Source organism: Fundulus heteroclitus, chromosome 18, assembly GCF_011125445.2.
Source record: "Fundulus heteroclitus isolate FHET01 chromosome 18, MU-UCD_Fhet_4.1, whole genome shotgun sequence".
In the NCBI taxonomy this organism is placed as follows: domain Eukaryota; kingdom Metazoa; phylum Chordata; class Actinopteri; order Cyprinodontiformes; family Fundulidae; genus Fundulus; species Fundulus heteroclitus.
In genome coordinates, this window is record NC_046378.1 from 5,425,364 (window position 1) to 5,449,539 (window position 24,176).

General features: G+C 40.7%; 1 protein-coding gene across 1 annotated transcript; it reads right to left on the reverse strand.

The window, feature by feature from the left end:
* Positions 1–2,459: 2,459 nt before the first annotated feature.
* On the reverse strand, positions 2,460–4,161 carry mrps22 (mitochondrial ribosomal protein S22; the record flags this gene model as incomplete). Its single annotated transcript, XM_036150242.1, is given in 5 exon segments — positions 2,460–2,542; positions 2,855–2,998; positions 3,114–3,278; positions 3,364–3,512; positions 4,029–4,161. Coding segments are annotated over 5 exon segments (659 nt in total), but the record flags the coding sequence as incomplete, so codon positions are not given.
* Positions 4,162–24,176: the final 20,015 nt, after the last annotated feature.

The window sequence follows — 24,176 nt, forward strand, 5'->3', positions numbered from 1 at the left end:
TCAACAAACTTCTTTATTTGAAGCAAAATATTTATTACCTAATATTAGTTGTACCAGAACCCTAAGTAGCAACTTGTTTTCTATCAGTTATTAGCTCGTCAGTCTTTTTCCTAATCATTTGAAGTTGAAATGTAAAAAAATTGTCCGATTCATCATAAATAATCAACCTATAATTGATTATTAAAATAACCGTTAGTTGCAGCCGTAACATCAAACATAAAACTAAAAAGCTGGAGCACGTGCTGACCAAGCCAGAGGAGACCATTGAAAATAGGCTGCAGCTAAAATAATCCAACACTACGACATCTTTGAGGTTGCTTTCATTTAGTTATAAAATTTCTATTTGGCCACAAGTGCACTAGTTAGGAGTAGATAAGGAATTTTATAAATGCCTTCAAACAGGTATAAAAGTACTTTGATCATTTTCCTGAGGTTATATCATGCAAACCTTGGCGTCAGGGTGCAATTCTGCCTGCTGCACCCTGAACCTTTCCAGCACCTTCCTGTCCTGCTCCGGCTCCCTCCACTAATCATCTACACCTGTCAGTTTCTAATCAGCACAGACTCACTCCACCTGCCAGCCTCTCCATATAAGCCCTCCACAGTCAGCTCCTCACCGCCGGCCCGTCTTCAATCATCTGATGTCCCTCAATCAGAGATTTTCCCACGTCTGTCTGAGCATCAGCCTTCCCTCTTTTACCGGTCAGAGAGCCTCCACCTGCCTGCTTGAGTTTCTCGCGTCTGCCGCCCCTGCACCTACCAGAACTCTCTCCATTGCACCCCTGGTTCCAATGCGGCCCCTGCGTTCTAAGGACTCTTTCTCAGATGCACTCCTGGTCCTACTGCAGCACCAAGGAACTCACTCTGCTGAGCTGCTGGTTCTCGGCACAGCATCTACAGCTCTCTCCAGTCATCATCCTCCACCTGCTCTTCCAGGGATACAGACTCTGTTCTCACCTTTCACTACTCATTCAATAAACCTCACTAAACGAAGCTCTGTGTGCGTGGTTGTGCTCGGGGTTATCAGGACAAATCCTGACACATTGGAACACTGCACTTTATGCCATGAGCAGGATTAATACTGTCAGCAGAATTAAAACCAGCTCACAAAGGCTGATAAGGCAATAAATCGCAAATATAACATCATTGCAAAATCAGTGTCGGCAATATTCATATTGCAAAAGACTGGAGACCAACACCTGCTGGCTCCTATATCCTAAGTGTTATAAACTGTGGCTAAATATCCATATTTAGCCAGTCGGACAGAGTCTCAGGGCAGCAGATGCTCATACCGGACACAAACGGCATCGCCCCAAAACGCTAAAGGTCAGAGTGATGGAAGCACAGATGAGAAACCAAAAAGAAAACAGGCAAATATGGTAACTGATGTCATCATAACAAGTATTTATAAATATTATTGCCATCGCTAGATTGTTACAGTGTTCCCCAAATAAAAAAATAAAAAAACCTGCATATTTCTGCAAGGTCTACAGAAATTTGGGGTACAGTCATGCTTGAATATTCTATCATGTATCCTACGTTGGATACACTCGCTCAAGTGTGAGCCACCAGAACTGATAAAGACTCCTGGAATGGTGTCGAAACGTTTTCAGAAAAACTGAGCACAAAGTCTGGATGCCTCCGATTTAAGCCTTGCTGTTGCGATGACCAGCATAACATCATTTGCGCAGGGGTGTTACACTGAAAGACAAAAATAAATATCATGCTGCTTTGTTTAGCGCTAAAAAAAAAACAAAAAAAAAAAAACCTATTAACACTCACAGGAATCTATTTTTTCTTGGTTCCCAACTTTAATCAATAGATTCTGTTTAAGACCACCCAATTATTTAAAAGTAGTTAGCTGTTCTGGTTTAACACAACGTGTTCATCATGGGTTGTTTTTGTTCTTTTTTTTTTTTTTTTTTTTTTTTTTTCTTTTTAACTTATGAATAGCCAACAAACAGACTTTTTTTTAAAACAGTTCCATATTTATGACCACATGGCGCAGAGTGCTGGCCCATACTTCAGGCCATGTAATGCAACGATCCCATTAAAGCCACAGGTTGGATGCTGCAGACCTCTGACTCCCAGTTAACAGCCTAAAACACAGCTAACAAGTATGATGCACTTTGAAGAGCTGCTAGGAGTAACCAAGGATATGCAGTCCTTGAACCTGGCAAGTTGTTTCAATGGTGTACAGGCTCCAACGTATTCCAAAATAAAAGCTCTCTGTTGTTCTTTTGTTAAAATCTAATTTCCCCTCAGGGTTTAACTTTAGGAGATGCAAGAGCTGAATAATATCAGTCAAGTGGTCTAGCTTTGTTTGACTGAATGTGTCTAGCAGACCCTATTATTCCCTTTGAGAAATCAGACTCAGAATTTAGTGAAGTGTTGTCCCTGAACAGTTTTTAGTTAATTTAGTTATAATGAGGAAGCAACAGGAGAAGCGCAAACTTACTCTTATGTAGTCTGAAGAATCGGGATCAAACTGGACCAGACACAGGTCTAACACATCCTCATGACGGTCCTGGGAAAACACCGTCTGCAAGAGAAAAGTGATAGAACTTAGTAAAATAAATAAATAAATAAATAAAAAGGATTTATTGGTAATTGCACACAGAAAGAAAAGTTTTGCATTGCAGAACTTTGGTCAAGATTCACTTGACATTCTGGCCTCATGCAAACCGAGGACACGATGTTCAGAAAACGCAGCTCAATCACAGGACTGCTAATGGATTGCTGATGAAATTAATTCTTAGAACTTCCCAGAGTTTCAGGAATAAACTAGTGTGCCACAAAGCGCCAGAGGAGGAGGCGGGGAGCAGTTCATTAACCCTGCCAGGTTGCTGCCCACCTTGAGGTTCTCTTCTTTGAAGAGGAGATGCGGCGTTAGCTTCCGGCCCTGCCTGGGGAAGTAGACCTGAACAAGACGATCCCTCTCCTCCCAGTTCGCCTTCCTAAGAGTGCCATCGGGCTCCCGCACAACTATGAACCTCTCCTGAAAAGAGCGGGGGGGGACAAGAGAAATCAAGGTTTTCCGAGCAGGATTTGTGTTTATTTCAACTCGACCGAGTAGCACAGTCACACGCAGAGGAACAGTAACGTGAGCGCACCCTGTGTGGGATGTTGTAGGTGATGTCAGTGAAAACGTATTTGGCCGTGTCCATGCCATCCAGGATCTTATCCACGACCAGCACGTCGTCGATGGGCTTCCTCTCCGGAAGGACGGGGGGCATCTGCAGCTGCTTCCTTGCTTCCTCCTTGGCGAGCTCTACAGCCTGGAAACAAGCAGGGAGGAACGGATTAAAACGAGGCATGTGTGACACAGAGAGAGCGTACCGGAGCTGGAGTCGTGACGGTTACCTGCTGCAGCTGCTCATCGGTCATAAGCTTATAGGTGGGCGGCTTCAGTTCTTGTTTAATGGGACGGAAGACTTTCTGCAGGTCCAGGCCTGTTATCCTGCCGAGGATGTCCTGCACAGCTGGATCTCTGAACCGGGGCTTGGCATCGTCTGCGGACCGTACAGATTGTGATACGTGATCATCTCTTAAATCTATGACTTACAGAAGTCAAAGAAGCTCTATGGCTGGCTCTCAGGCTGCATTTATGCACCACTAGACGCATAACTGCAATAGTTACACAACATCTCACTTTGAGGCTATTCAATCCAATCTGAACTTGCAGCATCCTCATGCTGTCCAACACTACTTCCATTACTTGCCTACAGACAACAGTAAGGTTTAACGTCCTCTAATTCCCGAGTTCACGACCAATTCACTTGCAACTATTGCCAAGTACAATAAGCTGTTTAGCAAGCTACTTCATATCTTTCACACTAAAGCTATAAACATATTTAGCTAGCATCAGAAAACATTAATTTTACGGCGTATATATATAAAACTTCCCCCCGTTTAAAGCCGCTTCAGTGGAGATGGGTTAACGAAACGAGCTACAAGGTCAGCGATTCATAACATAAGCTTATTTAACCATAATAGCATTATTAACAACGAAAACGTGCCGTTCTCACTTGTTTCACTGCAGAACGTCCGCACGCCGCATCTCAGCAACGTTTTTTTGCCCCTCTGCACATCTTTAACCCGAGAAAAGCTGCGGAACAAGCAACGCGCCGTGCCCAGCGCCGCCATCTTTGTTATGACCTCATCAGTGGAGCGCCGCTGGCGCCGGCTGAACGCGTCACTGGGTGCGCACCATTTGTAGGCCGGAGAGCCAAGCGGCGAAGAGGAACGAACGTGAATTTAAATTACATTTTTTGTATATTTTTCAATTAACGAATCCAGTGAGTCTATTTATGTATTTATTATTTATTCATATTTTGGCAACGTGGCATCAATAAAAGTACCTGGGTCCCATACATTGTAAATTACCTTGGGGTTGATACTTGGTGGCCTACTTTATATGTCACTATCACTCGTGGAGATGCCATTTTCATATTCCCGCATTCCTTGGAACAGGTGTTGCGTATCTTTCTGGTGCATTGTACACAGTCTGTAACCTTGTGTTACAGACTGTGTAACACAAGGTTACACTGTGTCATTTACACGGGATGATCTAGATTAGGCATGTCCATAATGCGGCCAGTGAAGCCATCTGAATTTGAATGCCCCCCCCCCCCCCCCCCCTCCACCAGAATTTCAAGAAAGAACATGGTTCAGATGAATACTTTTATTTTTAATAAAGCCAAAGTCATTAGACAACTTAAAATCATACAATTTACAATGTTAGAAGCATTCATGTTTTACTAACCACATTTTTACATTCTCTTTAAATAGTAAATAGAACCACATCTTTCCAATGACTTTTACTCAAATGCAGACTGTGGTGTATTAAAATTTGCTTCAAATGTATTTATCAAAATTGAATGAATACATAAAGCAAGTAAATTAAAATAAATACTGATCCAAACCCTGTTCTTATTCTGCTAGACCAAAAGAATAAATTAAATAAAATTCAGTCGAGCCCAAAAATATTTGCAAACTGGACGACCATCTTTTAATAAGGCAGATGACATTCGGATGTTCAATGATTTACCCATCTCTTTACAGAACATCTGACTAATTTGTTAATTTAAAATGATCACATTTTGTAGGGCAGGTTTAAAAAATTACAACATAATTACTGTTTTCATTTTTTATTTTTTATTTTTTCCTTTTCCATTTTAATTTTTCAGCGTTCAAGGGCTTTGGACTTGACAATTTCGGCCCAGATGCCAAAAGGAAGACAAATGTTTTGTTTTCTCATGCCTTGGCACTTTCAATAACTGGTCAGGTTATTTCATTGAATTTCACATAAGGATGTATTTTATCTGGCCATTTAAAATCTCCTAAATCAAAAAGTCAACTAGGCATGACACACATGAATAAACCACATATAACCCGCTAAATTATTGTTAGGCCATTATAATACCCCACAATTCAAAAGTTTAGTTTTTTTATTAAGAATGTATATGAAGGAATTATTATTCTTATTATTATTATTATTCTTATTAATTATTATTATTCATTCTTAAGTATAATAACTAATCCTTAATATTAATACTTCAATTCACTATTCATATTATTGATCTCTTAGTGAGTAGGTATCATTCATCATCATTATTACTTCATTCAGAAGAAGAAGAAGAAGAAGAAGAAGAAAGAAAGAAGAAAGAAAGAAAGAAAGAAAGAAAGACGTCCAATTCCACCGTTTGATCACCAGGTGGCAACTGTGCTACCGTATCAGACACAGTTCAGGCGGTCTAAAAAATATCACCAGTTCAACTCTTACCCCCACTGAGGACAGCGAAATAAATCCCACAGTCATTCATACTATATGTTTATATCAGAATCTGGCTGCTGTTAGAATTTATCTTCCTTGTGTCTCGGCTGTGCGTAGCCTACACACATTCCTGACTCCCCATCACAGTGTGTTCTCGAATAGGCTGATAATACGTCTGGGTGAGAAGTTAAACACTGCTTGCGGAGAAGGAAAAGAAAATAACACATGCCAGACCTTCTATATAAAGATAGGTCTTTGCTGTTTTGTTTGTTTCAACTCTGCCCCCCATTCAATACTGAAAGTACAGTATGTGTACGGTGCAGCACTACAGGCTGTTAATAAAATGTTTCTCAGATAGCCCACGAGAAGGATTATTGTTTAATTGGTTAATGTATGACCAACATGTCTGTGTTCATACTGCGTCATATATGTAATTGTCTTTTGAAATATGGACCAAACAAGAAATTCAACATTCTAATTATAATAGCAGTAAATAATAACACCCATTTGGACGTGTTGTAGCCGGTAACACACATGATTTAATGATGATATTTTGTGTGTTTTTTAAAGCAAGTTTTGCTCATTTCAAAATGAAGAAACACTAGTTGCTTTCATGTTGCACTTTTAAAAGTGCATAGCAACACATGTTTTGTATGTTTGGAGACATTATAAAAGCATGGAGGTGTTGTTTTTCTCATTGGAGGAACTAGATGGACATGGTCACAGAATAATCTCACTGAGTTCAGAAAGCCCTTCAACCAGCCAACGCCTTAATCTTTCTGAAGCGACGAAATTCTCTCAGTTACAAAAGAAAACTACCGCAGCCAAATTTAGCTGGTGTTTAGTTTATATGGTTTTGCATAGGTTCAATTATCGAAATGACAATGAATAAACGTTTTAGATAACATTGTTATAACTAGAATGACCTATGTGTATTATGTACTACATTATTTTAGCAGCAGTAGAAATAAGTCTGGCTTTTACATTTCTAATAAAAGCAGTTTTATTTTTCATTTCCGTTTAAACACCATGAAAGCGTGGCGTTTTTGAACATTGCTACTAGGACTATCTCATGCTGGCCCACGTTTACGATCTAAGAACTGGTAAAAAGCGAATAACAACACTTTCAATGCAAATGATCCAGTTGAAATTTAAATAACGTAAGCAGGTACTTGCAAAGCGTGATTGTTTATGAGGAACAGAGTCAAACTTCCCATGTGTGATGATGCGTCATGTGACTGTCCTGTCAGATTTTTTTTTTTTCTTACTGTGGAGTTTGGTGGTTTAGATAATTAAGAGAAAAATCTCAGCAGCCTCATCGATCGGGACAAATCAGTACACAACTTCACGTTACAAAGAGATGCAATGGAAATATCACAGGGTTTCCTGCTTTCTGCTTGAAAAACACAAACAATCTACGGTAGCCAGAAGCACATGCCTTCACCCCACCACCGCCAGTGTAAAAAACAACAGGCCTCCATCCCGCCACCGCACAACCCAGGCGATTATTAATTCAACCGCATGTGCCACGCACCGACCCGTCCACCGGGGATCCTGTTTCCCCTCTCCCCTGCGACGCCCCGGCCTTTTCCCATCTCCCCTAGCGCCGAGAGGAACCCGATGAGCTGCAGTCGGATTTAGATATTAGGCGGACGGGTGGAGGTGTGGCCCGCTCGGGTAATGAGGTGAGCGGTGGCAGCGAGCCCGGAGGCCCCAGACACCGGCGAAACGACGTGTGGATTGAGATGTAGGAGGCCCCTGCCCGACCAGATGTACCCAGCTGTCACACTGCTGACAGAGGGTAATCCTGCAGCCGCGGAGGCTGAACACACGGGATTAGAGGCTCTTCTCTGGAGCTGGAGCTCAGTGCGCAAGTCCATTCTGGACACGTTTTATGTAACTTCGCAACGTTTTCTCCCAGCAGCTTGAATATTTGACGCAAAAAACTTCACTTGTAATGAAAGGAAGCCTCGCGTCGTAACGGTCGGTGAAAGAAGGGCCTCTCTTTTCCACTGCTTCAGCTTCCATCAATAGGCCGAGTGTGTGTCGGTGTGACCGGCTCCCAGCAGGAAGCTGAGAGGTGAAACCTGAGTGTAGAATAGGGCTGGAAATGGGGTGGGGTGATGGTGGGGGGTGGGGGGGGTGGGGGGGGTTGGAGAGGTGATGCAGAGGGTGAGGAGCCAGGCAGGGTGGGTGAGGAGCGGGGGCACACTGGGAATGACTCGCCGCACATGTTTATTTAGCTTTCTGCACGGTCAACGGAGAGCAGGTTCAGAGCGGGGTGAAACGGAAAGGTGTGTGTGTGTGTATGAGTGTGTGAGAGTGTGTGAGAGTGTGTGGACGCAGAGCGAGAAAATGTGAAGAGGATGTCTGTCCTCAAAGCACTGGCAAATCAAAAATGCCCCACAGTGAGAGAGGATGGCCGATATTTTTTGACTTGGAAACTGTTGAACTTGTTGCTGTCAGTTTGACAAGTAATTTCCAACTCTGAGTCCTGCCATCTAGGGTGTGTGTGTGTGTGTGTGTGTGACCATGCTTTACACACTTTTAGAGCAGCTTCTTTATTCGTGAAGCAAACCTGAGGTCTTTTCTGCAAAAACTTTTGCTTCGTAAAGAAAGTTTTCATTTCATTTCATTTTTTTGCTGTCTTTGCTGATTAACGTCATTCTGTTTAAGAAGTATAAACAAATCTAGAATCGGTTTTGCCGAATTTCAAAGTATTGATACACTTCCGGAAACATGCCGTCTTGTGTGTTTCTTCGGACCACTGCTGCGATGCTGGAATCAAGATTGAAGATTAAAATAATTATTTTTCTAATACCTAATCTGAATAAAAACTGCAGTTGTAGAAAAGTATAGAAAAATAAGAGAAAACAAAGAATAATGCAAAACGTGCTCCCTGCCTTTTTTAATATTTTTTCCTACATGCACCATCACGGTGGCACTGGTGAGTGAAGACAAATGAAATAAGATAATTTATCGAATCAAGCTTTAATGTGGATGCTTCATTTTAAAAATGTTAATATTCAGATAGATTAAAAAAAATACATTTATTTTGTTTGCCAGTGGATTTAGCCAATTAACACAATTATTTATAGGGTATTATTATGAACTATTCTTATTCTTTGCATGCATGTTTTATAATTCTTTCAATTTTAAAACCATCTTTAAAAATTGTTTTTGCACCAAATAAGCACTGATTCAAACATGAGAATAATGTTAAAAATTCTTCTTGTCATACTTTTCCTTTCTTCTGTTTGCATAGTTATATTTGTTCTTTGCATTAAATATTACTATAGACAATAATATCTTTTTCTGCCATTCTAGGCAATTTCGGCAGAGAACAAGCTCCCTTTGAGATCTTTTCAGGAAAGCATTAAAATAAGATTTTTGTTGCATTAAATATATATGTTTTGTTGCATAAATATAAATATAAATATATATATATATATATATATATATGTATATTTGTGTGTGTGTGCATTAATGCCACAATCATCAGAAACATTATGCTTTAATTAGAAATACAAGTGAGGCGTATAAAATAAAAGTATTTCAGTATGATTATTATTATACCTCTGTGTCTTTCTTTGTCCAAATTAAGTATTATCTTTACATTTTCAAATCTAATGTGTCGTATTTTTGAGTGTGACTTCACATCAAATACGTTTAAAAGGGAGGGATGTTGTGGTCTTTTATCAGTGACGAAAATTTGCTGTTAAAGTTTAGCTGAGCGTTTTCTGCAACCATCAGCCTCTTCCAAAAAGATGTAACCGACCTCAACCAACGCATGAATCCATGGGGAGTGGATCCTACATGCAACTAAGCGGACTTAGTAGCATTTCAGAGGGTTGTGGTGTGCGATCTGCACCTGTGTGAGAGCTGTTGTGGCTTTGGGAATGGGCACTCAAGGCCAGCGTTCCTCTCCTCCGCCTCCCCCTCCGTGTCTTTGAAGACGGGCGAGGATGGGAGAGAGGGCAGAAAGAAGGTCAGAGGAGACGCAGCGATATGAGGAGTGAGGGGGAGACGCAGGAGAGAACAGAGGAGGGGAGGGCGGCGGAGGGCATGGTGACATTACCTCCAAGGACCTCGGCAGCTTCTCGGAGGAGCTCGCTATGGCTCACAGAAAATAGTCCGGACAGCGATGCCTCGAGGGAGGAATATTTCAGTTGTATAAAAAAAAAAAAAAAAAAAAAAAAAAGAGTATTTTCATCTGTTGTCCCTGCTTGCTTTACATTCAGGTCAGATTTAAATATGTTATACCACAGTAAGTGTAAATGTCGTAATTTTTTATTCTCTTTAAAGAGATTTCAATATTATTCTTTATAGATGTTGTTGTTTTGCATCTATCACAGACAGTTGGTTGACATTTACAGCCACTAGAGAGAGGTGAAACTGTAGAAATGAATCTGACGTGTGTGTGTGTGTGTGTGTGTGTGTGTGTGTGTGTGTGTGTGTGTGTGTGTGTGTGTGTGTGTGTGTGTGTGTGTGTGTGTGTGTGTGTGTGTGTGTGTTTGAGGGGTTGGGGTTAGAGGGGTCAGAGTCGGGGAAAGCTGGAGGTATGAGCGTTGATGGCAGCAAAGTTCACCTGCACCTCCACTGACCTCCATCCATCTGTTTATATTCACTGATTCCGGCTTCCCAGAAAGGATCCATGCTTTTGCTCGCACACACCGGCACACACGGATGGACGTGTAATAGATTTTTTTTTACTAACAAGAAACAAAAAAAAAAGACTGATGTAAGTTTGGCTATGGAAAAAAAAATCTGTTAGGAATGCAGTGAGACGGTTCTTATTAATGTGAAAACAGACAGGGAGTGCAGATGTTTTCAGATACCAGAACCATCGTGATTCTGGCGGACAGCAGCTATGCATTAGTTTCTCTGTACCTACCAGGTGAATAGTTTTTCGGTATCATTCAATTTTCGCATTCATTACTGTAATTGGAGAGTGCTGATGTGTCACTATAAAGAAACTTAATCATGCATAAACCATCTAATGTTGTTCAGAGCCAGCCCAAAGTTTGATGAGGCCTTAAGCGGTAATCAGCGTGAGCACTATTGCTCCACCCACAGTCTCCCTCTGCTTGGCTAAAGAGCCGCAGAGCTTGCGCTTTGCTGTAACAATGTGGAGACCCAAAATCTTAAAATTCTGAAAAGGAAATGGAAAAAGTGAAAACAGCAACAGGTTATTGTGCACATGAATACAAGGTCTGATAGGACATTAAGCATCGGGGGTATAATAAACTTCGTTAGTAGTGCCATGCAGTGCAGAGTGACTGGCAAATGAATGGAGTCAATCCAGACAATGTTCAAGTGTCCTGTCTGCCTTTTAACTAAAGGACATTTTCATTTATTTGCTTGAATAATTTGAATGAATTATGAGACCTATTCTACAGCTGCTTTGCTCATTATGTAAAATCTGTAAAAACCGAGAAGGAACTTATGGCCACCTCCTGGCCACCCACCGTGGCTGTGTGGTCAGACACAGCGAGTCGAGTTGGCTGAGGGCATAAAGTGGGTGTTCTTGATTAGTTTAATAAAATGGGATATAAAATATATGTTCAGCTCATCTTTCAATCAAAGGGTTTCATTGTTTTGCAAAGATGATAATAGTGATTAGTCCAGGAAGCCATAGCTATAAATAAATGCATGCTTTGGCATGGGGAAGTTATAGCTGCACATATTTGTAGATCCTGGTATTTGTTTAATTAATTTGTTATGAAAATGCATTAACAGTGAAATCTAAAATCTTAATTCCTCTGCACTGCAATAACTGAAATAAAAATAGGAGAAATTTTGTTGAAATTAGTGTATTTGTCCTTTATTTGAGCAGGTAAATAAGATGATCTGCCAATGGAATAAGATCTTTGCTTAAAATAGGAACAACCCATCTCCATCATCTTATTTCAAATGTAGTATGTCTAATTATCTTATTTTAGCGGTCAAAATACTCATTCCATTGGATCATCTTTACCTGCTTAAGTCGAGGACAAAGACACTAATTTCAAGAAGATTTTACTTATTTTAGTTCAGTTTTTGCAATATGAAGACAAATGTATCAAGTTTCTGTGCTGTAGCTGCCTTCGATGGTAATTTCAGCTGGTTCATGATGCTGGCCAGATAACATATCTAGACACATCTTCTTACTTCCAAGGATTTAAGAATTAAAAATAATTGACTTATTTTTACTATTTGCCCCCAACAGCTGTACTACTAAATGTACTGGTGCATTTGTCAACTCGTACACCGTAATCCTGGGTCCCCACCAGGCCAGTAGGGAGCCCTAAGAAGCTGCAAAGTCACATTATATCTCAGGCAATACTGATGCTGTTCATTTGGATGAGTATTTTAAAAGAAATGCAAAGTGACAGCCCGCAGCTGGTGGTTTTGGACCATCTAAACTGGTGTATCTACATGGTTGTATGCAACAACTATTGTTCTGTAAAGGAACAAAAAGCTGTGTTGCATAAACAGCAGCTCAATTTTCTTTCATCAGATTCACAGAAAAAGATGCAAAAATATGTAGACTTTCAAGTTACATTGCTCATGAGCTGTAAGGGGACAGTTGAAGTAAAAAAAAAAACTACCTTGATTTTCAAGTGTGTCGTTAGTGTTGCACAAGAACAACGGAGGACAGCCTCAGCTCAGCGTGGGAACATTGTGCGTGTCATGTTATGTGTCTTCAAACTGAGGCAAAAGGCTCCACAGCATCGATCATACTTGAAATGAAATGTCCCTGACAAACAATTAACTACTTCAATTGTTGGGCCAGCTAAAAAACATCACAGACATGCAGAAAACATTAGAAAAGAGGATGAAAACAAGATCTGAAAACTATTTTTTTTGCTGCATCTCATCTCCCTACACTGCAAAAACTGATGTAAAAATAAGTAAAAATGCCTTTAAATTAGTGCATTTGTCTTTAATTTGAGCAGTTAAACAAGATGATATGCCAATGGAATGAGTATCTTTACACCTAAAATAAGATAATTAGATAAACTACACTTGAGATGATAGAGATGAGTTGCTTCTATTTTAAGCGCAAAAATCTTATTCTATTGGCAGATCATTTAAACTTGCTGCTCAAATCAAGGACAAATACACTCATTTCAAGAAAACTTTACTCATTTTCAGTCATGTTTTTGCAGTGTAGTAGAGCGTCTTGAAAGTTGTAAAGATCTATTACAATAAAACAAGATTTTATATTTTCCCTAAATAATTAAATGAGGACATCTTAAAATGTTTAAAACAGCCCAAACGTTGAGCTACAAAACAGATGCAAAGCATCTGTTGTGGCCAGAGGTGAGCCCTTTGTGGTATTCTCACTGTTCTTACAAACCTTAAGCACGTTGTTTGTCTCCCATAGACCAAAAATGTTTGCCAGATAAACCATCTAAAAGGAAGAGAAGTCTCCAGTGCTCATCTAGCTAACTCTGTTAATGCAACACAAAATCTCAAGAGCTACTTTCCTAGTCCGAAATAAGAGTCTCAAACATCTATAAAGTTCTCACCTTTATTGTTGGCGCTGATAATGGCTGACACTCCCCGTACCTCATAAAGCCACACGCTTACAATAGTTAGTGCTTATTGTGAGACAGACTTCAAGGAGAAATATAATTGCCTTTTAATATCAGAATCTGCACTTTCAAAAATAAAAGCTTAATGTTTACACGCTAACATTCCCACTCTCATTGGCCCTGTTAAGCCCCAACAGTGGCGCATTAGAAAATCAGGCAAACTTTCAGCCGGTGGAGCTAAATGCAACGTGAGAACACACTCCCACACCTCCTCTTTCACTTTCTTTGTTATTTTTATAATTCAGGATCTGCGTGGAGAGTAGACGAGGTGACAGGGGGAGCGTGGCACTGATAAGGGAGCTAAAACCCAGCTTTTGATGAGGTCAAAGGTCGACTCCGCTTTGCTGCTGGTGGTTGGGGTGTCGAGTGTTGTGTCTTGGGAGGGAGCATACAGGATTTGGGGGTATCGATAAGGAGATGATTGGGGGAGTTGACTCATAATATGTGGCATTTAACATTTCTGTTTGTTGAAACCTGCGGCTGGAAAAGAAAGGAGCTCTCATCACTGACGAGGAACAGAATCGGTATCCTACAGGAACAGGAAATCCAGAGGGATCAGTCTTCTGATCCGCCCCGGCACTCAGACAGACCAGCGCACACATGTTAACACACACATTTGCTCCCACTAAATCAGCCTGTTGATTGAGAGGGTGGCTAATTTTAGCAGCAGAGCGCCCCCCCGGCTGCAGACAAGCAGCCCCTTTCTTGCATGTTCAGGTCCAGTTAGGAGCAGGCGGAAGAGAAGGTGATTAATAACTGTCACGTCTGTCACGACAGAGCCGCGCACAACAGAGGGGAGGGTCTGTGGCGCTGACGCTACTGGGGAAATGGAGTTACACGCGAGATGCTAACAGCTCCTGTTGTTGTTGATGTTGTTTTGGGGGGACGGGGGGGGGGTTGAGCCAGGAGCATGCGACCACTTTGGCAATATCAGTGCAACACGAGCAGGTCACATGAACATAGTGTTTTTATACACATCATATTCCACTAAACGAAAGGACTTCCCAGCAATTCATTAAATACTATTTCACCATCTATGTAATCGCAAATTTAGATATCTTAGCTATATATCCTTGAATAAATAAATAGGACCATCATGACATCCACTGTATTAATTTTGATGAGCAAAACGCACAAAACAACAAACGATAACTTATTTTCAAGAATTCCATTTACGTATGTTTTTTTCCTTATTAATACATTTTCTGGTAAACTGTAACTCTATTTTTGGCCCAAAGCTTTGGTTACTTTATTGACAGGTACTATGTTTTGGCCAGTATTAGATTATTGGTTGCTATAGTGGTACCACTGATGGTACTTGGTGTGCCTATAGTAGTACTCAGAAGAAATATTGTTATTAGTCATTTGCAGAGGTAAACATAGACAAATGAACTGTTATGAAATAGAAGACAGTGAGTCATGAACAGGCCCTTGTGGCTACTTGCGTTAGTCGCATCTCTGAAGATTACATCAGACCCAAATTAGATGTGTTCTAGTTTCAAGTTTGAAATCCAGCGGTATTTGCTTATCAATATGCTCAGTGACCTCGCCAGCTACTATTAGCCATCCAAGCTAAATCCATTGCCCTGCAATTTTTTTTAATTTTCAAAACACTGTAGTAATTTATGCACTAAAGGAGGATGTATGGTACACTGTCTATGAAGGATTTAATAAGACAACAGCACAGGCCAAAGGTCTTTACCGGCTACCCTCTAAACTTTATTAACCGTGGCAGCCATGTTGGATTTTGATATTGGGTTGGGGACAACCCTTCAACCGCCCCATCTGGAATATCAAATTCTAATGACTTTACTGTTATTTTCTCTCAACTTCCAACATGAAATTCTAAATTTCTGAGTGAAAATAAAACCACTCAATAAATCCGTCAAGTAATTATGAAGGGGTCTTGTTTTTGTTTTTAAAAATGTCGAAGCCCTGATATATTCCTTTATTAAAAAAAAATACCTCTGAAAACCTGAAAAAATCGTTGGGGTGGCATTTTTCATTAAAAGCTCAAGAACTGCTGATTGAGGAAATTGACAAAACATCATGCTCTGTTGAGCATTTGATCCCTTTCTGGTACGTTGTTTCCAGCATTAGGAGCATCAGGGAGATGTTTTTGGAAATCAAACCACTAGAGGGAGTCAGGTCAAAGTGTCTTCTTTCTAAGTTTCTACAAATGCTGCACACTACTTCCAAGAACAATTGGAAACATTTTATTGTAAATTTATATGTGCCATAATCAGCACAATCACTATTACTCCACAATATTTTGCCTCAGAGTTGTTAATCACAATCTTGCTTTTAACAAAGTTAATGAAGAAAATACTTTGGATTAATCATCATGTGGATCTTTTAGCTGGGATTAATCTCTGCTTTCAGGTGTTCTTTGAAAAAAAAAAGTATTCCTCTAGATTGGCAGACCTATGTAAAGAATTGCTACAGGTTGCTACACTTATTGGTTTGTGGAACAGATGTTTACATCAGTTAGTAAATCTTTCTTTTTATTTTACACATGCTCAGACACTTTACAGCCATGTGTTTTATTGCTTGTCAGTATAGTGCAGAGTGGTTTAATCTTACTTAGTGGCCAACTTTAGAGATGTTTGGACATGTCTGTCAGCACTAATCACTTGCTTGCAGTTGACCTTGTTCGTTTTGATAATTAGCCCATCAGTGCCTCTTCAATCTGCAGCAGGTAAACTCTAAGATTGGTAAAGGCGTAAATAACAAAGATTCAGTGCAATGCTGCACAACTATAGAAGCACATACTTTGTGTGTGTGTGTGTGTGTGTGAATCCATTTGTGACAGTGACCTCAGTTTATTCAGAGAATTGTATCTCCAGACTGTGGATCCCAGCGCGAGTAGGAGACTCCGGGCATTTGATGCAGCTGATAGTCGCCTCCTTTTCTCTGTCTGGCTACAGATCAGTCGCCAATGTTTGTGTGGGACAGCCCGGTTGAGCTGACCGTCGCTGCCAAACCAACAGCATTAGATTCCCTTTTGGTCACATGAGCTGGGTCACGTGAGCCACTGGGGCCAGCCAGTGGTGCTGCTGGCCTTGTCTCCTCATGCGGTGGGAAAACATTCCAACAGCTGGCCTCGGAGTGTTTCAGAAACATCTGCAATGTTCGCCACTGGTGAGAATCTGGAACATGACTTTACAATAATAAGTTGGTGGATAAAAAAACTGCAAGACCCATAATTCAACTTGAATGGATGTGAGAAGGTGAAGATTTTAGAGTTGCATTATTGCAACTCAATTTAATGTGTTTTAAATCAAGATTAAAAACACATTTGTTTAGGATTGCCTTTGATTGTTCTAGTTAAACTGTTTTACTGTTTTTAATGTTCTTTTTTGTTTCTACATTTTAATCCTACTTCCTTTTATTATGTATTCTTTTGCTATATTTTAATCATGTAAAGCACTTTGCATTGCCTCTGTACTGAATTGTGCTATATAAATAAATGTGCCTTGCCTTGCCTATTGTATAGATGTGGTACATTGTGTTAACTCAAGTGCAGAGGAGCCATGCTTTTCTCATGCAAATTACTATGCCTTTAAATAATTTGGGGGGGAAAACAGATTATGGTTTGATGCTAACTCACAACATTTATAAATTAAGGGCAATACAAATTTAAAATGGCAAGAACAAGAACATTGTTCTTTCGTGCCACATTTTTTACTTGAAGCTGCAGAAGGTAACCTATGTAAAAAATATATTTTTTACATTTTTTGTTAAAAATGTCACCAGGTTCTGACAATAAAATATGAAACAGTTAATCTGTGAAGATAATCAAGCTCCTCCCAGTGGTCTTACTACCAATTGCAGAAATACACAGCTCCCTGTAGAAAACAACCAATCAGAGCCAGGAGTAATGTCTAGCTCTGATTGGTTGTTAGCAGTGTCAGTCATGCTTGTGTATGTGCTGCTCAAATCCCTGCCCCTCACCGTGCCACCATTGTTAAAGCTCAAGATTGCCTGTTTGCCACAGCTATGTTACTGGTGGAGACACAACCTAATATTACAGGAAAACATGAAAACAAGGACAGGTAAACAGAAGAAGACCAATGACAAAAGGCAAGCTAAAGAGAAAGACGTTGACTAAACCGGAAACAAAACAATGGTAAACATGTGAGTGACTTTTCAAAGATGGAGGGAGATACGCATCCACAAAGGATTCAAAACTGATGCAGTTAGCCATGTTCCTGCTTAACAAATATGTATCTCTGCTGGATTTATTTCATTTTTTAATATGGCTAAGATAGCAACAGTTACCATTTCACTAGTGATGGTTATTAAGCCTAACTGTTAGCCCAGCTTACTAACCTGCGCGTTCACGGCCGGCTCCACTTCAGGAGAGGAGCTGAGGAGGCAGGGCTGTAAGTGCAGCAGAAAGCACAAGGGAAGGACCTGTAAGTTCCACTTATTTCAATTTCAGGCTAAGTCTACTGTTTTCTCAGAACTCCCTAATGCAGCTTTAACAGGAACTCAAGTGTGGAACCACATTCTCAGTTGTCAGACACCAAGCAAGAAAAGTGTCACACCCAGAGCATTTATCAAGGAAAAACTGTAAGAATTCCCAAAGCAGGACAGGAATGTATTTCAATTCAATTAAAAAATATAATGATGTCATGTTGTCATTGTGGTCCCGGGAGAGAGAAAATTCCTCATTTCTTGGTGTGTATGGATTGGCCTTTAATTAGAGCCACATCTGACGATGAATTTTGGGCAAAAGACCTTGAACAAACTGCATCCTTGTGTGGCGTTATGGAAAAATCTAAATAAATCCGCCAAATGAGCATTGCGGACCCCCACAAGGGATCTGTGTGGCAGACATGAACATGTTCGGGTGTAACACCCTAGTACAGAAGCAAAAGGCCTTGTTAATATACTGGCTGAAGCTGGAAACAGAGTGTCTTTATCCACAGTGAAACAAGTCTTGTATGGGCTGAAAGGCCACTCAGAGAGGACGAAGACACAACTCTAAACACAAACTGTCAGATAATAGTTTGAGAGTGGAGTTATATCCTGTGGTCAGATAAAACTAAAGCTGAAGTATTTGGCCAAAATGACCATCGGTACATTTGAGGAAAAAGAGGGGGAAGCTTACAAGCCTGAGAAAACCACTCCAGCTGTTAAGTATGGGGGTGGCAGCGTCATGTCGTGTGAGTATTTTTCATCCATGGAGCTCTACAAAAGTTGTGTGTTAGCAAGGAGGCTTAAAAAAATTGACCTGATCGGCTACATGGGTTTTGTCAGGATGAATGGGCCAAAGTTCCTGCAAATTCTTTGTCACAAGCTCATGGAAAATGTTCTCTCTCATTATTCTGACCTTTAATAAATAGAAATAACTTAAACCTATCTGACCTAAAAAATTTAAATTGTTTTATTCAATGTCAGACAGGTTGTGTGTGTTTTCAAACTGGGAAAATAAACCGCTGGTTGATGTGTGCTTGTACGATTTTGGTAGTGTTGGAGTTAGACACAAACGGAGAAACAAAAATTCACGACAGTCTAAGATACCGTCCTAATAAGGATAGAAATCCAAACAGTGTGTGTGTGTGTGTGTGTGTGTGCGTGCGCACAGGCGAGCGTCCATAGCCTTTGACATATTGTTAATTTTTTTTTTTTTTTTTTATATTTTATTTAGTCAACTATCTGCAACAGTACATTGAACACAGGGACAAAGTAAAACATGACATTTTTTTTTTTTTTTTTCCCCCCCCCTTCTCCCCTCCTTCCCTCTCCCGATCCCGTGGACTCTTCCTTTACCTTCTGTTTATTCTGTCCCCTACCCCTCCCCATCCATCCGTACCCGGCTGCAAACAAAAAAAAAAAAAAAAAAAAATTATACAGCTGAGGAATCACAATCATGAAAAACCCAGGGGACTAAGACAGAGTACAGAAACATGGACAGCATGTAGAACAGACGTCCGCGCAAGCGTAGGTACACAGATCAAGACAGAACATGGATATTTAAAACCGCACAGGTTGACAATCACTATCGATAGCCAGATTCACAAGGAGCCGCCGGGCCGGGGGGGACAGGCAACTACAGCAGAGCTGACTCCTATGCGATTTTCAGGCTCGAGGGAGGGTATCCAGTCTTTCAAAATAAGATAATAGAGGGGCCCAAGTTTTGTAAAATTTTTGGATCGAACCTCTAAGACAAAATTTGATCTTCTCTAACTTAAGGAACATGGACAGATCTTTCAACCAAAGAGAAGCCTTGGGTGGGTGTTCTGATTTCCACGCTAATAATATTCTTCTTCGGGCGAGGAGAGTTGAAAAAGCTAGTACATTTTTAAAATTATGTGTTAATGATATCCCCTCCCCTGGAGTTCCAAATATTGCCAATTCAGCAGTGGGTTGGATACCTATTTCAAAAGCTTCCGAAAGGATCTGAAAAATTGTGGACCAGAAGTTACACAGTTTGTTACAGGTCCAGAACATGTGAGTTAGATTTGCCTTAGCTATGTGGCACCGAGCACAGGTTTCACTCACTGTAGAATAAATCCTTGAGAGTCTGGCTCTACTGTAATGAATCCTATGAAGGACCTTGAACTGAATTAGTCCAAGTCGAGCGCATGATGTTGACCCATTTACTCTACGTAATGCGTGGTTCCAAGTTTCATCAGAGATGTGTATTCCAATTTCCTCTGACCATTCCTCTCTGATCTCATTGAGCTTCACAGTATTGAAAGATGAGATGCTATTATAAAATTTGGAGATTAAGCCCCTATCTTGTGTTGGAGTTTGCAAAATTATGTCTATTCCTCCCTTTGGGGGTAAATTGGGAAAGCAGGGACTAATGTTACGAACAAAGTCACGGATCTGGAGGTATCGAAATAGGGAGGAACGCTGTAAGCTAAATTTAGAGGAAATAGCATCAAAGGTAGCGAAAATTCCATCTATATATAAGTCACTAAATTTATTTAAGCCTGCTCTCCGCCAATGGGCAAAGACAGGATCTGATAAGGATGGCGGGAAAGCATGGTTATGACATATGGGACTGTAGATAGAGAAGTTTATCATATTGAAGTGTTGTCTAAATTGTGACCATATTTTTAGGGTTGAGATTACAACTGGGCATGACGAATGCTGCCTCGGAGAGAGAGGAAGCTTTGAGGTAACTAATGCAGGGAATGATGATGGCTTACATGCATTCAGTTCTAATTGACACCAGTCAACATCTGGTTGATGGAGTAGACAGACTATTTTTTGTAGGTTTGCTGCCCAGTAATAATACAACAGGTTAGGTAGAGCCATACCCCCCTCATCCTTATGTCTCTGAAGGAAGCGCCTGCTGATTCTAGGATGTTTATTATCCCACATGAATGAGGATAGCTGTTTATCGATAAGTCTGAAGAATGATTTTGGGAGAAAAACTGGGATACTCTGAAACAAATACAGAAATCTTGGCAAGACGTTCATTTTAATACATGCTACTTTACCCGCTAAGGATAAATTTAGGACACTCCATTTCTGGAGGTCACGTTTGAGATTATTAAGCAGAGGGGAGAGATTTTTTTCAAACAGATCAGAGAAAGAACGTGTCACGTTAATTCCCAAATATTTGAATCCTGCTCTAGCAAGAGGGAAGGGCAGGTCAGTTTCTGTAATTTGGAGCGCAGAATTATTAATTGGAAAACATTCACTCTTTGAGAAGTTCAACTTGTATCCTGAGAATTTACCAAAACGGTTTAGCAAACTCACAATGTTGGAGATAGATGATACTGGGTCCGAGATGTAGAGTAATAAGTCGTCCGCATACAGGGACAGCCGATGTTCCAGCTGTTTTCTACAAATTCCCTTAAAACTCTGTGAAGTCTTGAGCATAATTGAGAGTGGCTCAATAGCTAAAACGAAGAGGAGTGGGCTGAGGGGACAACCCTGCCGGGTACCTCTGGATAGAGAAAAGGGCCCAGACCTTGTTTTGTTGGTGATTATACTCGCTTTGGGTGAAGTATACAACAGTTGTACCCACGATGTAAATTTGGGCCCAAACCCAAACCTAGCTAGTACTGCAAATAGGTAAGGCCACTCAACCCGGTCGAATGCCTTCTCCGCATCGAGGGAGACCACAACCTCAGGAGACTCCCCCGATTCAGGAGAATGGACAACACCAATAAGCCTACGTATATTAGAGAAAGAGTGACGACCCCTCATAAACCCAGTCTGATCTGAGGAGATTATGTCAGCCATGGCTGCGTCCAGTCTCATAGCCAAAAGTTTAGCTAAGATTTTAACGTCACCATTTAGAAGTGATATGGGCCTGTATGAAGCGCAGTCTGTTGGATTTTTACCATGTTTTAGTAAGAGTATGATGTTAGCTTCTGTAAGAGTCTGTGGCAAGGTTCCCCGCTCCAGTGAGTAGTTAAACATTTCAAGTAAAAGAGGTGCTAACTTGGATGAGAATTTTTTATAGAATTCGATTGGATAGCCATCTGGTCCAGGGGCCTTGCCACTCTGCATTGCTGAAATAGAATTGATAACCTCACTAAGTGTAAGGTGCTTATCCAAATCCCTTTTCCTATCAGGACCAATAACAGGGATATCCAAGCTGTTTAGGAAATTATTCATATCCGAGTTGTCCTCTGGGAATTGTGACGTATATAGGTCAGAATAAAATTTCTCAAAGACTTGGTTTATTTCAGCTGGATCAATAGTTTGCTCGTCAGGGGTCTTTTGGATCTGTGATATGAGCTGCGCCGCTGACCGGCTCTTGAGTTGGTGGGCCAGGAGGCGGCCCGCCCTCTCACCATGTTCATATACAAATCCACGGGATCTAAGCAAGGATTGTTCCACATCCTGCGTTGATATAAGATTATATTGCATTTGCAAACAAAGTCTCTCTTTGTACAGCTCGGGGGAGGGTGACATTGAATGTCTACGGTCCAGCTCCAGCATAGAACTGATAAGCTGTTCCTGCCTTAATCTTCTAATTTTGTTGCGTGTTGCCGTGTAGGATATTATCTCACCTCTAATTACCACTTTTAATGTTTCCCACAAGATGGATGGCGACACAGAATCTGATTTGTTTTCGAGCAAAAAATTATCTATGGCAGTAGACATCGATTCACAAAAATTGTCATCTGCTAGCAAAGTTGAGTCAAATCTCCAGATGGGCCGCTGAGCCTGATTAAGTGGAAAGGCTAAGTCCAGTATTACTGGTGAATGATCAGACACTACAATAGCAGAATATTCACTTTTCTTGACAAAGGGTAGCAGAGTTTTGTCTACAAAAAAACAATCAATCCTTGAATACGACTGGTGGACATGTGAAAAAAAAGAGAATTCCCTATGATTTGGAAATAAAAAGCGCCAAGGATCTATACAACCCGCTTCCTTCATGAATGCTGCTAAGGCCTGAGCCATCTTTGATGGAGATGACAATCTAGAGCTGGAACGGTCTAGGGTCGGATCCATAACACAGTTCATATCACCACCCAATATTAAACGGTGAGAATTCATGTTAGGTAGAGCAGAGATTAACCTGGATATGAAAGAGGGGTCATCCCAGTTGGGAGCATATATGCAAGCAAGTGTAACTTGAGTATTATATAGGGAGCCAGAAACTATAACATATCGGCCCTGTGGATCTGATATGGACGAGCTTAAAGTAAACTGTATGTTTTTATGAATCAATATTGCTGTTCCCCTCGCTTTAGTATTAAATTGTGAATGGTAAACTTGTCCCACCCAAGGCTTCTTAAGTTTTATATGGTCTGCAGAGACCAAATGAGTTTCCTGTAGAAATGCTATTTCTGTTTTAAGTTTTTTAAGGTGGGAAAAAATTTTGGCCCGTTTCACTGGTCCTCTCATGCCCTTTACATTCCAACTAGTAAAGCGAACTGCTGAGGCGTCCACTCTTACACTGCTGCTACATACATTAGCCATGATAATCCAATTTTATACCTGTCCCGGCCCAGCAGCTCCACCTGGCACCCCCACGGGTGCATGTCTTCCTATGCATGTTCAAATTTTTAAGAAAAATAACGTAGAAAAAACAACACAAATCAGCTGTATGAATGAAAAAGGCAGCCCTGAACCCAACCCTTTTTAGAACCCACCCCAGTTGTATCCTTGCTTCTCTTGTCGAAGCCAACTGCTGTCCCATAAACACCTCGTAGGTCTTCCGATAGGCCATACACATCCCCAAACTAACTTTGGAAGGTTCCCAATAAACTTGGTATTAAGGAGTTACACTCTTTAAACAATAAGTTTAAACAGCACCAGCAACTATAAACGGTGGATAGTGTAAACGCCACAGGGCAATTGTACAATAACCAGCTAGATTATGAACGTGGATTTTTGTGCTACAATACACTAAATTTACGTAAAAACAGAGAACAACAAAAACAGTGATAGTAGCAGCATAAAATTGTAATAATAGGGGGCATATCCGTGTACGTGCATACATGGTGCAAACATACTCACAAATGTATGGAATTATGTCCCTTATGAGAAAAACGATGCGTCCACTTGAAGCAGCATTAATTTTTTATCCAGTCATTCAATGCAGAACACGCAGGTGTAACACATAACGCAGTAATTTGTTACCAGACCCTGCTATATCGTGGGTATCCCGTCTCACTCCGACAGATGTTTGTTTATTTTGCAACGCAGCGGTCGTAAAACGCCTGGGCTTCCTCCGGCGTTTCGAATAAGTGGCTTTCTCCCTTAAACGTAACTTTAAGACGGGCAGGGAAAAGAAGACGAAATGACACACCCTTCTGGTAAAGAGCTCCTTTGACACCGTTGAATGCCGATCTTTTCTTTGCAAGGGCGATGCTGAGATCTGGATATATCCT